The sequence below is a fragment of the Marmota marmota genome, unplaced genomic scaffold (genome assembly GCF_001458135.2).
Source record: "Marmota marmota marmota unplaced genomic scaffold, marMar, whole genome shotgun sequence".
NCBI lineage: Eukaryota > Metazoa > Chordata > Mammalia > Rodentia > Sciuridae > Marmota > Marmota marmota.
The window spans coordinates 42,289,116-42,301,400 of NW_026000229.1; the positions used below are offsets into that span (position 1 = coordinate 42,289,116).

Genomic DNA, 12,285 nt, shown 5'->3' on the forward strand with positions numbered 1-12,285 from the left:
TGAAATAAATACAGCTGTGGACAAATATGCAATTTTTTTTGGTACTAGAGTTTGAACCCAAGGGCATTCAACCACTGAGCGACATCCTCAGTGCTTTTCATTTTTAATATTGAAACAGGGTCTTGATAAGTTGCTTAGGGCCTTGCCAAGTTGGTGAGACTAGCCTCTGACTTGCAATCCTCCTGACTAAGCTTCCTGAGTTACTGAAATTATAGGCATTTGCCACTGCACTCAGCCAAATTTGCAATTTTTATATATAGTTTTGCCATAAATGCAGAGAGAGTCATTAAACTTTTAAGTCTGTTGACTACTCTTCAAGCAGTAAAACCTACATAGAATTTTAAATCCACTTTTTCAATTTGTTTTGCTGATTATTTCCATTTTAATTGTTTCAGTGGGATCTGATGAACTGGATAGCTACATGTATCAGACAGTGGGTCATCAAGCCATTGACTTGTATGCAGAAGCAATGGCTCTTCCCCTCTACCGCAGAACCATAAGAGGAAGGAGCTTGGTTATAGGACAAGTGTACACCAAATGTGAAGGTGATGAGGTTGAAGATCTCTATGAACTTTTGAAACTTGTTAAGGTATGCAGAATGAACTTTTACATTTTTTTCAATTTAGTGTGTAACTTTGTAAATTTAAATTGCTGAATTATTTAGTAGTAAATAATTTACAACGTAATAGCCCAACTCTTCTTTGAAAGGATCTTTTATCTTTTTCAGGATAGGAAAAAAACTATTACTATGCCTTTATACTAAAGGATATTTAAAAATGAAACTTTAGATATAGTCTGACATCCAGGCTTGTCAAATGATATTTAACTATTTTTTTTTCCTTAGGATATTGAAACCAATGGCTATTCAATTGTATTTTTAACAAATATTTTTAGAATGTCTACTATGTGCTCCGCTTATGGTGCAAAGCACTTGGGATAGGGCAATAAACAAATCAGACCAAGGCCTTTTCTGATGGATCATACTTTCTAATGGAAGACAGAAAATAAACAAATAACATGTTTTCTGTTGAAAAGTACTTTGAGAAAAATGAAGCAGAGTCAAGGAGATAGCAACTGGTGGCAGGGCATGGCTGGGGAGTGGTACTATAGTTGATGATCAAGTAAGACCTTCCTCATAAGACAAAGTTTAAGTAAACCTAAAGCAAGTAGGAGACTGTGCCTTGCTTAAATCTGGTGGAAGAAGTTTGAATTAAATGTTTAAGTAATGTGTATCTGTTTGGCACTAATTAATTTCAGTAGACAAAATGTAGGAGAGAAGTATGAAGTGTGAGGCTCATGTATCTAATAAGGATTAATCTCAGTAATGTTAATTAATGGAGATGATTTTGTCTTGAGCAGTTATCTTTTCATTTTCATTGATAGCCAACTCTTCCAATACAGTTGAATGTTATTCTTAAATTTGAATTTTTATCCAGTCAGCTATAGTCAAATCATGTGAGGTATATTGATGATACAGGTATTTAGACCAATATTTCCTGGATATCTTAAAGTATTTTCATAAGGGAAAGGAAAAAAGATTTCTTGTTTGTTTCTCTACCAGGAGACACTGCAGTTTATTTTCTCATGCTTCAGATAAGTTCAGCCTTTTCAGAATTTTTATCATGAACCTGTGTTATGAAAATTTTCTAGTCTCAAATCACTATTTCATAACAACTTTAAATTTGATACCAATTAGAGCTTAATATTAATTTAGGATTTTGATTTGAAAAATATGTGAAGCATTGAAATTCTTTTAAAGTTTGCTTGATTAAAGTGGTTCTTTTGTATATCAGAAATGTTTCATTTTTATTTAAAAAACTGATAGAAAAAACAATTCTGTAATTTATTATTTAACTATAGATAGGACAAGGAGTAGATGCTTTTCAAAGGAAATCATAGGGGAGATATATGTTAATTACAACATTTTGATTATCAAAGAAAGGTGTAGGAATAAGAGTCTGCTTTTAACAGGCATCTTTACAAAATGTACAATTATAATTTCAACAATGTTCTCTTTGAGATGTGAAATATTGAGTGCAAATCCTGCACTTTCAAAATCTCTTTTTCAGGGTACACAGAAATTGCAGAAGAAATTTTGAAATATAAGCCAATTTTACAAAATGGTAGAACTCAGAAGTAATTGGGTTACAATAAAAATCACAAACTTAGTAACTTTGGAGAAACTCTGTGATAACAGCCCTGCAAGAAAAGGAAAGATAATAAATTACTAATCAATTTAATTAAAAATGGCCAGATTAGTAGTAATTAAGAAGAATTTTCCCTTTTGATCCCTGCTGTCTTTGGGAAATGGATGCTTTGCCATTATCTTTATAGTAACAGTCAGTTATGACATAAATTAATGCTAATGTTAAATCTTGACAACTTCTGCTTTGGAATTTCATGCATGATAATTATAACTATAGTTGAAAGAGATGTTATCAAGTTGTCTGGTACTAAATAGTTTCTTCTTTTTCTGTATAAAAATATTAATTTTACTATAGGATATTTTAAGGACATAAATATGGGAAATATATAGTTTTTGTGAAAGACATTGTACAACCAGGCTTTTATGGTAAAATCCATAGAGGTCCTGCATATTCTAATGAATAATTGAGTAATTATGGGAAAAACTAATCTAGAAAAGCTATAATTTTTCAAGTTATTTTCACTTGTTCTAAGAAAAATACAGAGCTACATTTTAATCCTTTAAATATTAATGAAGCATTGAAAACATTTAGATTTATTTTTATTTTAAACATTTATTTATTTAAGTTATGTGACTTTCATATTTAAGTTCATTTTTGTTTCTTTAGCTCTTTGCCCCACGCAAATATTAGAGCTAGTTTTTGACTGGGTGATTTTCTATTTTACAAGGAATTTAATTTACTGATTACTCAAAATAAGAGAGGAAAACTTGGAATAATTTATAGTGTTATAAATTTTCTGTTTTGTAGAAATTATAAAAACTAATTGAAATGTAATAAGCCTTCAGGTAACTGACAGATATATATCTCAAGCTGTTTGCAAAATTTCTGGCTTTTATGTGACTACTCTTTCTTTATTCTTTAAAATTTCTGTAATATTGAAATGTAACTTTGATTCTCAAGTAGTTTGATTTGGTATTATAGATAACCTATATTATATTCTGAAAATTCTGTAATTTTCAGATTGTGTGAGTTTTCTTTTTAAGTTACATAAACAATATGAAAGTTTTCAAAAGACATGCATAAGCATCATATTTCTATAAACAACATTTAAGTATCAACATATCATTTTTTTTTCTCCATTAGCTTGGAGCTACTTCCTCTGGCTCTGATGTCCTCTTCTTTTTTATTTCAATTTTACTTCAGTGGGATCATCTTTAAGAAACTTCTTCAGAGAGGGTACTTTCCACACCTTGTAGTTTGGAGATATTCCCATTCGGTTGGACATTTTATTTATATGTTAACTTGAATTTAGAATTTGAGGATGAAATTAATTTTTTCCTTAAATCATTGAAAGCACTGCTCACTGTCCCCTAGCCTTTTCCTGATTCTGATTTGATTTTTGTTCATCTTTATGTGACTTGTTTTTGTTCTCTGTTAACTTTTATGATTGGGTCTTTATACTTGGTGTACCACAATGTCACAATACTGCCACATTGAACATTGAGGGATTCTTCTCCTGAATCCCTTCCATAATTCCCTATTTAGTGGCATATCCCTGTCTTCTTTCCCTCATTGATGATTCATGGGCATGTAATCCTGGTGAAAATCAGTCACAACAGATCATTCTTCTGGCTATAGTGATACGTGTTGACCAATGTTGGTCCTAATAGAAGGATGCTAGGATGATGGGTAATTGGCAGAAGATAACTCTTTCCTTACACATAGAAAGATGTATGGGTAAAAGGCCTAGGACTTCTTTAACTTTTTATTTCATTTTTTTTTTAAGGAAGATTACTTGATGTCAAATCTGACACACAAAAAATATCAGAGCCAATAGAAGTACAGTATAAAGATTGTTCTGGGAAGTGCCCTTTCATTATTTGTTTGATAATTTGCTCCTTTTGATATATTCTCTGTTCCTTTTTTCTGATACTCTTACTGGTCAAATATTAGAAAATTGAATCTTCCTGTGCCTTGTCTTTTCTCACATTTTTTTCATACCTGAGTCTTTTTTGTACATTCTGCAAAAGTTACTTTTAAAAACTCTGTACTTTCTTATTGATTTTTTTTAAATTTTAGCAATTATATTTTTCAATAGTCATAAACTATTCTTATTCATTGATTGTATCTTTTTTACAATAACTTTTTTCTCTTTAGGGGCAGAATTCCTACATCCTTCTTAAAATATGATTAAGAGATATTAAGTATTATCTTTCTTCCCTGAAATATTAGTGTTTTCTCAGAGGTCTTTTTTCATGTTTTCTTTACTTTCATGCTGTAGGCTTTTCTCAGATGTCCTGGTTGCCTATTCAAATATATGAATAAGGAAAGAGGAAAGTTGACTATAAATGCTTTTGATTTAGTTTTTTTAAAGTCTTAACATTTCATATTTGTTATACCTGGAGTATACCAAGCCTAACTTTGTTCCTTTCTTGATTTTATTCTCTTCCATACAAAGAGTGGATTATAGTTTCCTGTGCCGATTTATCAGTCATCATTCTTTCATCTACTTTCTGACTCAAGAAGTTAATTAAAATCCTTTAGCATTGATGGTTCCCTCTTGTTCTTCTTGTTTTTGAGGAATTGTACCTTTGCTTTCATTTTAATGAAATCTCATGATTTAGAAACCTGTGTTAACGTCATTCTAATATATTATATTTAATATGCTTAAATTAAATTCATTTCATTTTCAGTCTTCCTTTTCTAAGTTTTGGTGTTATTCTTTTTTGTTTTGTTTTTTTCCTCTTGCAGTTTCTTATCTTCATATTGACCTTAAAATTCTTCTAGTAATTTGAATATAATAATGTATGAATAATTGCCTTTTTTTCTCTTCTTTTTTAAATGGAATATTTTCTATTGAAAGAAATATAAATAAATGACTGGTTTTATTTAAAAACTAGATTTTAATATAATGCTTTGAGGAAATATCAGTTGGCTCTTTCTTTATACTGGTTAGAATATTTTGGTTAAAGGGAAGAAAGTCACATTCAAGAAGTATTAAATGAAAAGAGAATTTATTGGCAATAATCTAAAAGGAGGTTTGGCTTCAAGTAACTAAATATAGGACCAAAATATAAAAGTCTAATTTCTTATTTTGTTGGTTTTCTGTTTCTTTTTTAGCCTCTCCTTTCTGTTGACTCTGTTCTCAGTTGAGACCTTTATAGTTAGAGAAATGCTCCCAGTTATAAGTCTTCCTGGTTCAAATCTAGTAAGAAAAGCTCTGTTTTCTTTAATACCTCAAGACTTCCTTAACCTGGCTCTTATCATTCATGAGCCAGGCATTGTTTTAAGTAAATAATTTCATTTGACTGTGCAGGCCTTGATTATCTGCCATTTCTGTAGTGAGAGATAGAGTCAAGATTACTGGAACCACATTTTCTAGGAGCAAGGAAATCATGAATCTCCAAGTATAAATCAGGCTGGTCCTCCCTACTTGACTTTTACTTTTTCTCAGTCTCCCACCTCTACCTCAACCACTACCTTTAGATTTCTAGAACCTGTAGATAATACTTCTGTGTTTTCTAAAATCCAATCCTTTGTCCCCCATTCTCACCACAACTGTTTTTTCTTATGTGCTATGCAAGTCTTCTAAGTAGTCAACTTGCCAGCTCTTATACTATATTGTTGTCGACTGATCTATACAAATGCTTGAATAACCCACATATTAGCCTGACACAGAAGACCCTTTAAGAAGAGGTCCTTGCATTCCTATGAGTCTGATCTTGGCATTCCCATATAAGCCTCTGGGATCAAGTTATAATGAACTAATTAGGTTTCTAGAAGATTGCTTTTTCAGGTCTGAGTCTTTACCTGTACCTTTCTGGATTCTTATTTCTTTGTTCTCCTGAAGATCCCCTTCTTACCTCATATCCTTTTGTGAAACCAGCTTTAATTTACCTTCTTCCTATTTCTTTAATGGCAGTTTGTCTATACCTTTACTGTGGTTCTTAGTGTATTAGGATTATTTATTTGGCTGTCTCTCTTGCTAGATTGTGTATCTGATCTTATCCTCTGAAAGGGCCAATTAAAAAATGTGCTCAGTGCTCTTCTGTGTTGTATCTCAGGTGCCTAGCAGGCTCTTAAAAAATTGTTGAACAAAATAGTTAAGTCCAAAATTTACTTTTTTTTTTTTTAAGTTGTAGGTGGGCACAATACCTTTGTTTGATCTGTATTTGGTGCTGAGGATCTAACCCAGGGCCTCATGTGCTAGGTCCGCGCTCTACTGCTGAGTCACAACCCCAGCCCCACAAATTACTTTTTAACTAATAATTTATATAATGCTGGGGAACCACCACATTCAATATATGATATAAAACCAGTGGTAAATTGATTCTGTTTGCTTTTTATCTAGAGGCTTAAGTGAATAGGCATCATAGTGAAAGCTTTCAAAATAAGGTATTTTATCAGTTTTGGCAGTGTAACCACGATCTGTACTAAGAATAATTTCCAGTTGCAGACTATCTTATGAAAATGCTGAGCAGACACTTTTCAAAATATTTTGGCATCTTTATTTTAAAAAACCTGCTTATGGCAAAAAATTACTTTGTGAGTCTCTTTTCACTTCAAATCTTGGGGGAGAAATACCCTGGTTGTTGAGTTACTTTGAGACAAATATGGAGGATTTGGAGTGGGAGAAACTTAAGATGGCCCTTAGACTGACTTGCAAGGAAGACCCAGACATAGTGTAATTAAATAGGCATATAACCCTGTACAGATTGTTCCGGGCACTTTAGCACTGCACAGCTTACCTTAAACCCTGTTATTTCCCAAGATTTTAGACATTAAACCTGATTCCTTGGTGTAAGAAATTCTTTTCTAGTATTGATTCTGGACTCCAAATGGGAAGAGTCTGCATTACAACAGACCAGTGTCATTTTTACTTCCAGGTACAGTTTTATTGAGGCTGTGCCATTTCTGGCCCTTTCAGAGGATAAGATCAGATACACATGATAGAAAATCTGTTTGACAATAAAATTCTGGAACATATTTTGTAATTCTTATAGTTCCTAAACTTATTACAAATCCAGAGACTTCATCTATAGATTCCTCTTAAAGCCTAGAAAATATGACTTTCTTCTTTTTTGGAAAAACTCATTCTGTCTCCTCAATCTTGGATCTTTCTTCACTTTTATTATTCTTTGCATGTATCTGTTATCTATAAACATACATATTCTTTCTGTTTATCTTTTTTCCTGATTCAGTGTGTTGTAGTTTGATGTGACTTGTGCCCCAAAAGCTAATTTGTGAGAGAATGTAAGAAGGTTAGAAGGAGAAATTATTGGGTTATGAGAGCCTTAACCCAATCAGTGAATTAATCCTCTGATGGGATTAACTGAATGCTAGCTAAAAGGCAGGTAGGGTATGGCTAGAAGATACAAGTCATTGGAGGAATGCCTTTAGGATATTTATTTTGTGTCAGGCAAGTGGAGTCTTTTGCTGCTTCTTGGTCATCATGTGAGCCACTTCCCCTCGCTATGCTTTTCCACTATCATTTTCTGCCTTACCTTGAGCCCTGAGGAATGGAGCTGGCCTTTTATGGACTGAGACCTCTGAAACTATGAGTTCTAGATAAACTTTTCCTCCTAAAATTGTTCTTGTCAGATACTTTGGTCACAGCAATGAAAGAGCTGACTAAAACACAGTGCATCTCAATTTACCAGTTGACTTTCATACCCTGTATTCCTTTCCTCTACAAACTAGATTTTATTCTATTTAATCATCTACCTTATATTTGAAAGTGTGTTGAGTATGTTTGACTTTTCTTTTTTTATGCTTTCCAACTCTGGTATTATGTCCTGTTGGCTCCCCCTACACCTGCCCCTGAATATGCTACTATTTATTTTCAGAGAAACCTTTCATAGGTGTCTGCTTCTGGAGTTGTGTTGTCTGAAGTGCTAGATATGTTTCTGTCCTATAGTCTTTTACCTCATTTCTAGACGTAATTTACCCTGTCTTTGCTATATTCTTGATTAAAAGACAGAGAACACATTACCAAGATCGATTCCTTTGTTGTTATCTTTTCACACTTTTGAAACACAGGACTTTATTTGTGGTCATACAACAATATGCTATATCTTAAAATTTTATCTTTTATGTTGACTTGCCTTTTTAAATGGGAAATTCTTCAATCTGTAAATACATAGTGTCAATCATAAAATAGTCATAAAACAAGTGATATGCCTAAATATTTATTTGCAGTAAATTTTTTTAGTAAGAGGTGATTTAATAAGATTTTTTTCTGTGATATATAGATGTGAGAAAATACTGAGTACATCAAAATGATGTCCCACTTGATTTTGACTGATTATCTTTTACCTTTATTACTCCTATAGACTTTTTATGTCTTTATTCAGAAAACATTAATTCAAAACATTAATACTAGAGAATAAAAAAGTTGTATGAGACATAGTTTCTTTCCCCCATAGACCCCTAAGAGATAAGATACATGCATAGAGAAACTAATACAAGATACAGTTGCCATAAGAGTACTTAGTCAGAGGGTTATAGAGATTCAGACTAGAAAATATCAGGAGAGGAATCAGAAAAGGCCTTACAGGGGAAGTCATGTGATATTCTTGAAGGTTGTTTGTATTTTTAAAGAGGCAGGTATAACAGAATAGTTAACAGAAAGTTGCAAATAAAGGGCAGATTTCAGCCAAAGTCATGAAAGCAAGAAATCATGAGATATTATGGGACTATAAAGTGGTTCAATTTGGGTAGCATTCAGAATTTGAGGAGTAGGGAGAATATTTCTGTAAAGGTTGATTGAAACCAAAAAAGAGAGTGTCTTAAATTTTTAGGTCAGAAATCTCAGTAAATGGAAAGCTGTTGTAGTAGTATTTTCCAAACTCAATTTTGTGGGTCACACCAATTTAAAAAAAAATATGAAAACTAGAATAAAATAGAAAATATCAAGGTGCATTATACATAATAAATAATATGAATTATTATTTTGTGTAACATTCAGTGTTTGTTTTTCAATTTAATTTTTATTGTATAGATTAATGGGATTTACTGTGATATTTCCATGTATGCATACATACATCTACCTTTCTTCTACCTGCACTCTTTCCAATCCCTTGTATCTCTCTTCTTTCAGGATGATTTGTTTATTTATTTTCTTTTTAAATTGTTACATGTGAAAAAGAACATGAAATACTTGTTTTTCTGTGTTTGTTATTTTGCTTAATCTGATTCCTTCAGTTATATATATTTTGCTACAAATGACAGAATTTGTTCTTCATTATGCTGAATAATACTCCATTGTACATATATATTCAACATATTTTCTTTGTCCATTCATCTTCTGATGAGCACCTGGACTGATTTCATACCTTATCTATTGTAAATATTTCTTCAGTAAACATGGGTATGCAGATAACTATTTGGTATGTTGATTTCATTTCTTTTGGATATATACACAAAAGTGGGGTAAATGGAACATACGGTAGTTCAATTTTTAGCTTTGGAGGAGCTACCATTTTCTCCATTATAATATTACTAATTTCCATTGCCATTAACAGTGTGTAGGCATTCTTTTTTCCTTCTTATTCTTGCAAGCACTTGCTAAATTTTATTTTCTTGATAATAGTCATTATAACTGGAGTCAGGTGGTATCTTATATTTAATTTGCATTTCCTTAATGGCTAATGATATTGAACATTTTTCCCTATTTGTTGACCATTTGTATTTCTTATTTTGAGAAGTGCCTGTTCAGATTGATTATTTTTCAATTGGATTACTTGATTTTTTTTGGTGGTGTTTTTGAGGTCCTTGTGTATCCTGAATATTACTCCTTGGTTGAATGAATAGTTGGCAGATATTTTCTCCTACTCTGTCGTTGTCTTTTCATTTTCTTCATTGTTTTCTTTGTTGTGCAAAAGCTTTTAAATTTGGTATAATTCCAACAATCTATTTTCAATTTTGTTCCCTGTGATTTTGGGTTAGATCTAAAAAATCATTGCCTCTACTAATGTCTTGATGTATCTCCATTATGTGGTTTTTATATTTTCAAGACTTATATTTAGATCTTTGATTCATCTTGAGTTGGTTTTTATACAGGTGAGAGATGGGGGTTAATTTTCAGTCCTGTACATATGGTATACTTTTACAAGCACCATTTATTGAAGAGGCTCTGCTTTCTATAATATATATATGATATATATAACTTTTGTTGAAAATCAGTTGTATGGATATACGTGGATTTATTTCTGGATCCTTTATTCTGTTTCATAGGTTCATATGTGTCTTTTCATGCCAATGCCATGCTGCTTTGTTACCATGGCTCTCTTAGTATATCTGGAAATAGGGTATTATCATGCTTAGAGCTTTGCTGTTTCTGCTCAGGATATCTTTGACTATTTGGGGGTATTTTGTGCCTCCATGTGAATATTAGGATTTTTTTTCTAGGTCTGTGGAGAATGTCATTGATATTTTGATGTAGATATAGATAGTATTGAATCTGTTGGTTATTTTGGGTAGTATGGCATTTTAACAGTGTTAATCCTTCCAATCCGTGAACATGGGAATTCTTTCTTTTTTAAAAAATTATTTATTTATTTATTTTTTTTGTGTGGGTGTGGGTGTGGGTGTTAAATTTCTTTCATCAGTGTTTTGCAATTAGCATTGTAGAGGTCTTTCATTTCCTTGGTTAAATTTTTTCATACATGTTACATATATACACATATGTACACACAAAAAGTATGTGTGTGTATATATATATATACACACACACACAGCTATTGAGAATGGGATTGTTTTCATGATTTCTACTGATTTTATATGTTGATTTTTGTATCCTTCAACATTTCTTAATTTGTTTATTAGTTCTAATAACCTTCAGGTGATCTCTTTAGTGTTTCTATATATAAAATCATATGATCTGCAAACAGGCTTAATTTGGCTTCCTCCTTTACTATTTGTGTGCCGTTTATTTCTTTCTCTTGCCTATTCCTCTGACTAACACTTCCAGAACTCTATTGAATGTGGGTGGCAAGGGAGTGTGTGTGTGTGTGTGTGTGTGTGTGTGTGTGTGCGCGCATACACATGCATTATGTATATGCTAGGATGTTAAATTATATTATCTTATTGTTAGACAAGTTCTTATAGTCAAACAAAATTGAAAACCACTACCCTGAAGAATTTGCAAAGGAATGTTATAGAATTGTAGAGTTGGAAGGTAACTTTATGATCATCAGATTGAATTACTAATAAGGCAAGAATTAGATTAGAGAAGTGCAATTTTATAGATACAGGGTTCAGACTGAAAAATAGGCTCACTGAAAGGTTATATATAAAGATAGCAACTGGGGGATCAAGAATGGGAAAAGTAAACAGAGGACATTAGAGAAGAATTTATAGGATTTGACGATGGTATTGAAATATTAACAAGCAGTCTGTATAAGGTACCTGTAAAATACTTCCATGGCCGATTTATACAGCTTTCACTGGGCAACATTGATAATCAAAGTGAATTATGATATTTTATCTTTTTTCTTAAAAGCACCTAATGTTGATTCATAGAAGGAAGCAAAGTATATATTAATGTATTTTAGTATAATAATAACCCGGTCTGGGGATGTGGCACAAGCGGTAGCGCGCTCGCCTGGCAGATGTGTGCGGCCCGGATTCGATCCTTAGCACCACATAGAAACAAAGATTTTGTGTCCGCCGAAAACTAAAAAATAAATATTAAAAAAATTCTCTCTCTCTCTCTCTCTTTAAAAAAATATAATAATAACCCATGTAGATGGGATTCAAATTATTATAGTAATTGCACAGAAAAATTATTTACTGGTAAATCAAGCAAAATATGAAATCTCTATAGGGTCTGTAGCCGTTGGGGCATCAGATCAGACTAAAACTAGTTTTGGTTTATAAATTAATTGACCCCTTATATTTTATGTGTGATATCTCTCAGCCTCTGTAATTTATCTTACAAACTCCTACAAAGTTCATCTTTCTAAAAGGTAGATCTAATCACATTTCTCTCTTCAGCAGAAATCGTCATTGCTTACCACTGATTTGTTAGGAGCTCTGGAATGACTTTAATTTATCTTCTGTTTTTTCCCAGATTCCCCTACAAGGAACCTATGTTCCACCTAAACTAGACTTTTGTCAGAATTTGTTCTTCACTTCA

General features: G+C 32.2%; 1 protein-coding gene across 6 annotated transcripts in view; it reads left to right on the forward strand.

Moving 5' to 3' along the window:
- Window positions 1-12,285, forward strand: part of Dph6 (diphthamine biosynthesis 6) — a 165,697-nt gene that overhangs the window by 6,738 nt on the left and 146,674 nt on the right. For all 6 annotated transcript variants that reach the window (XR_007343917.1, XM_048793514.1, XM_048793516.1 and 3 more), the window contains one exon: window positions 396-589. Coding sequence is in view for 5 of the 6 variants with exons in the window: in XM_048793514.1 (XP_048649471.1) it covers window positions 396-589 (194 nt within the window). In the remaining variant the exon portion in view is untranslated. The remainder of the gene's footprint in view (window positions 1-395; window positions 590-12,285) is intronic.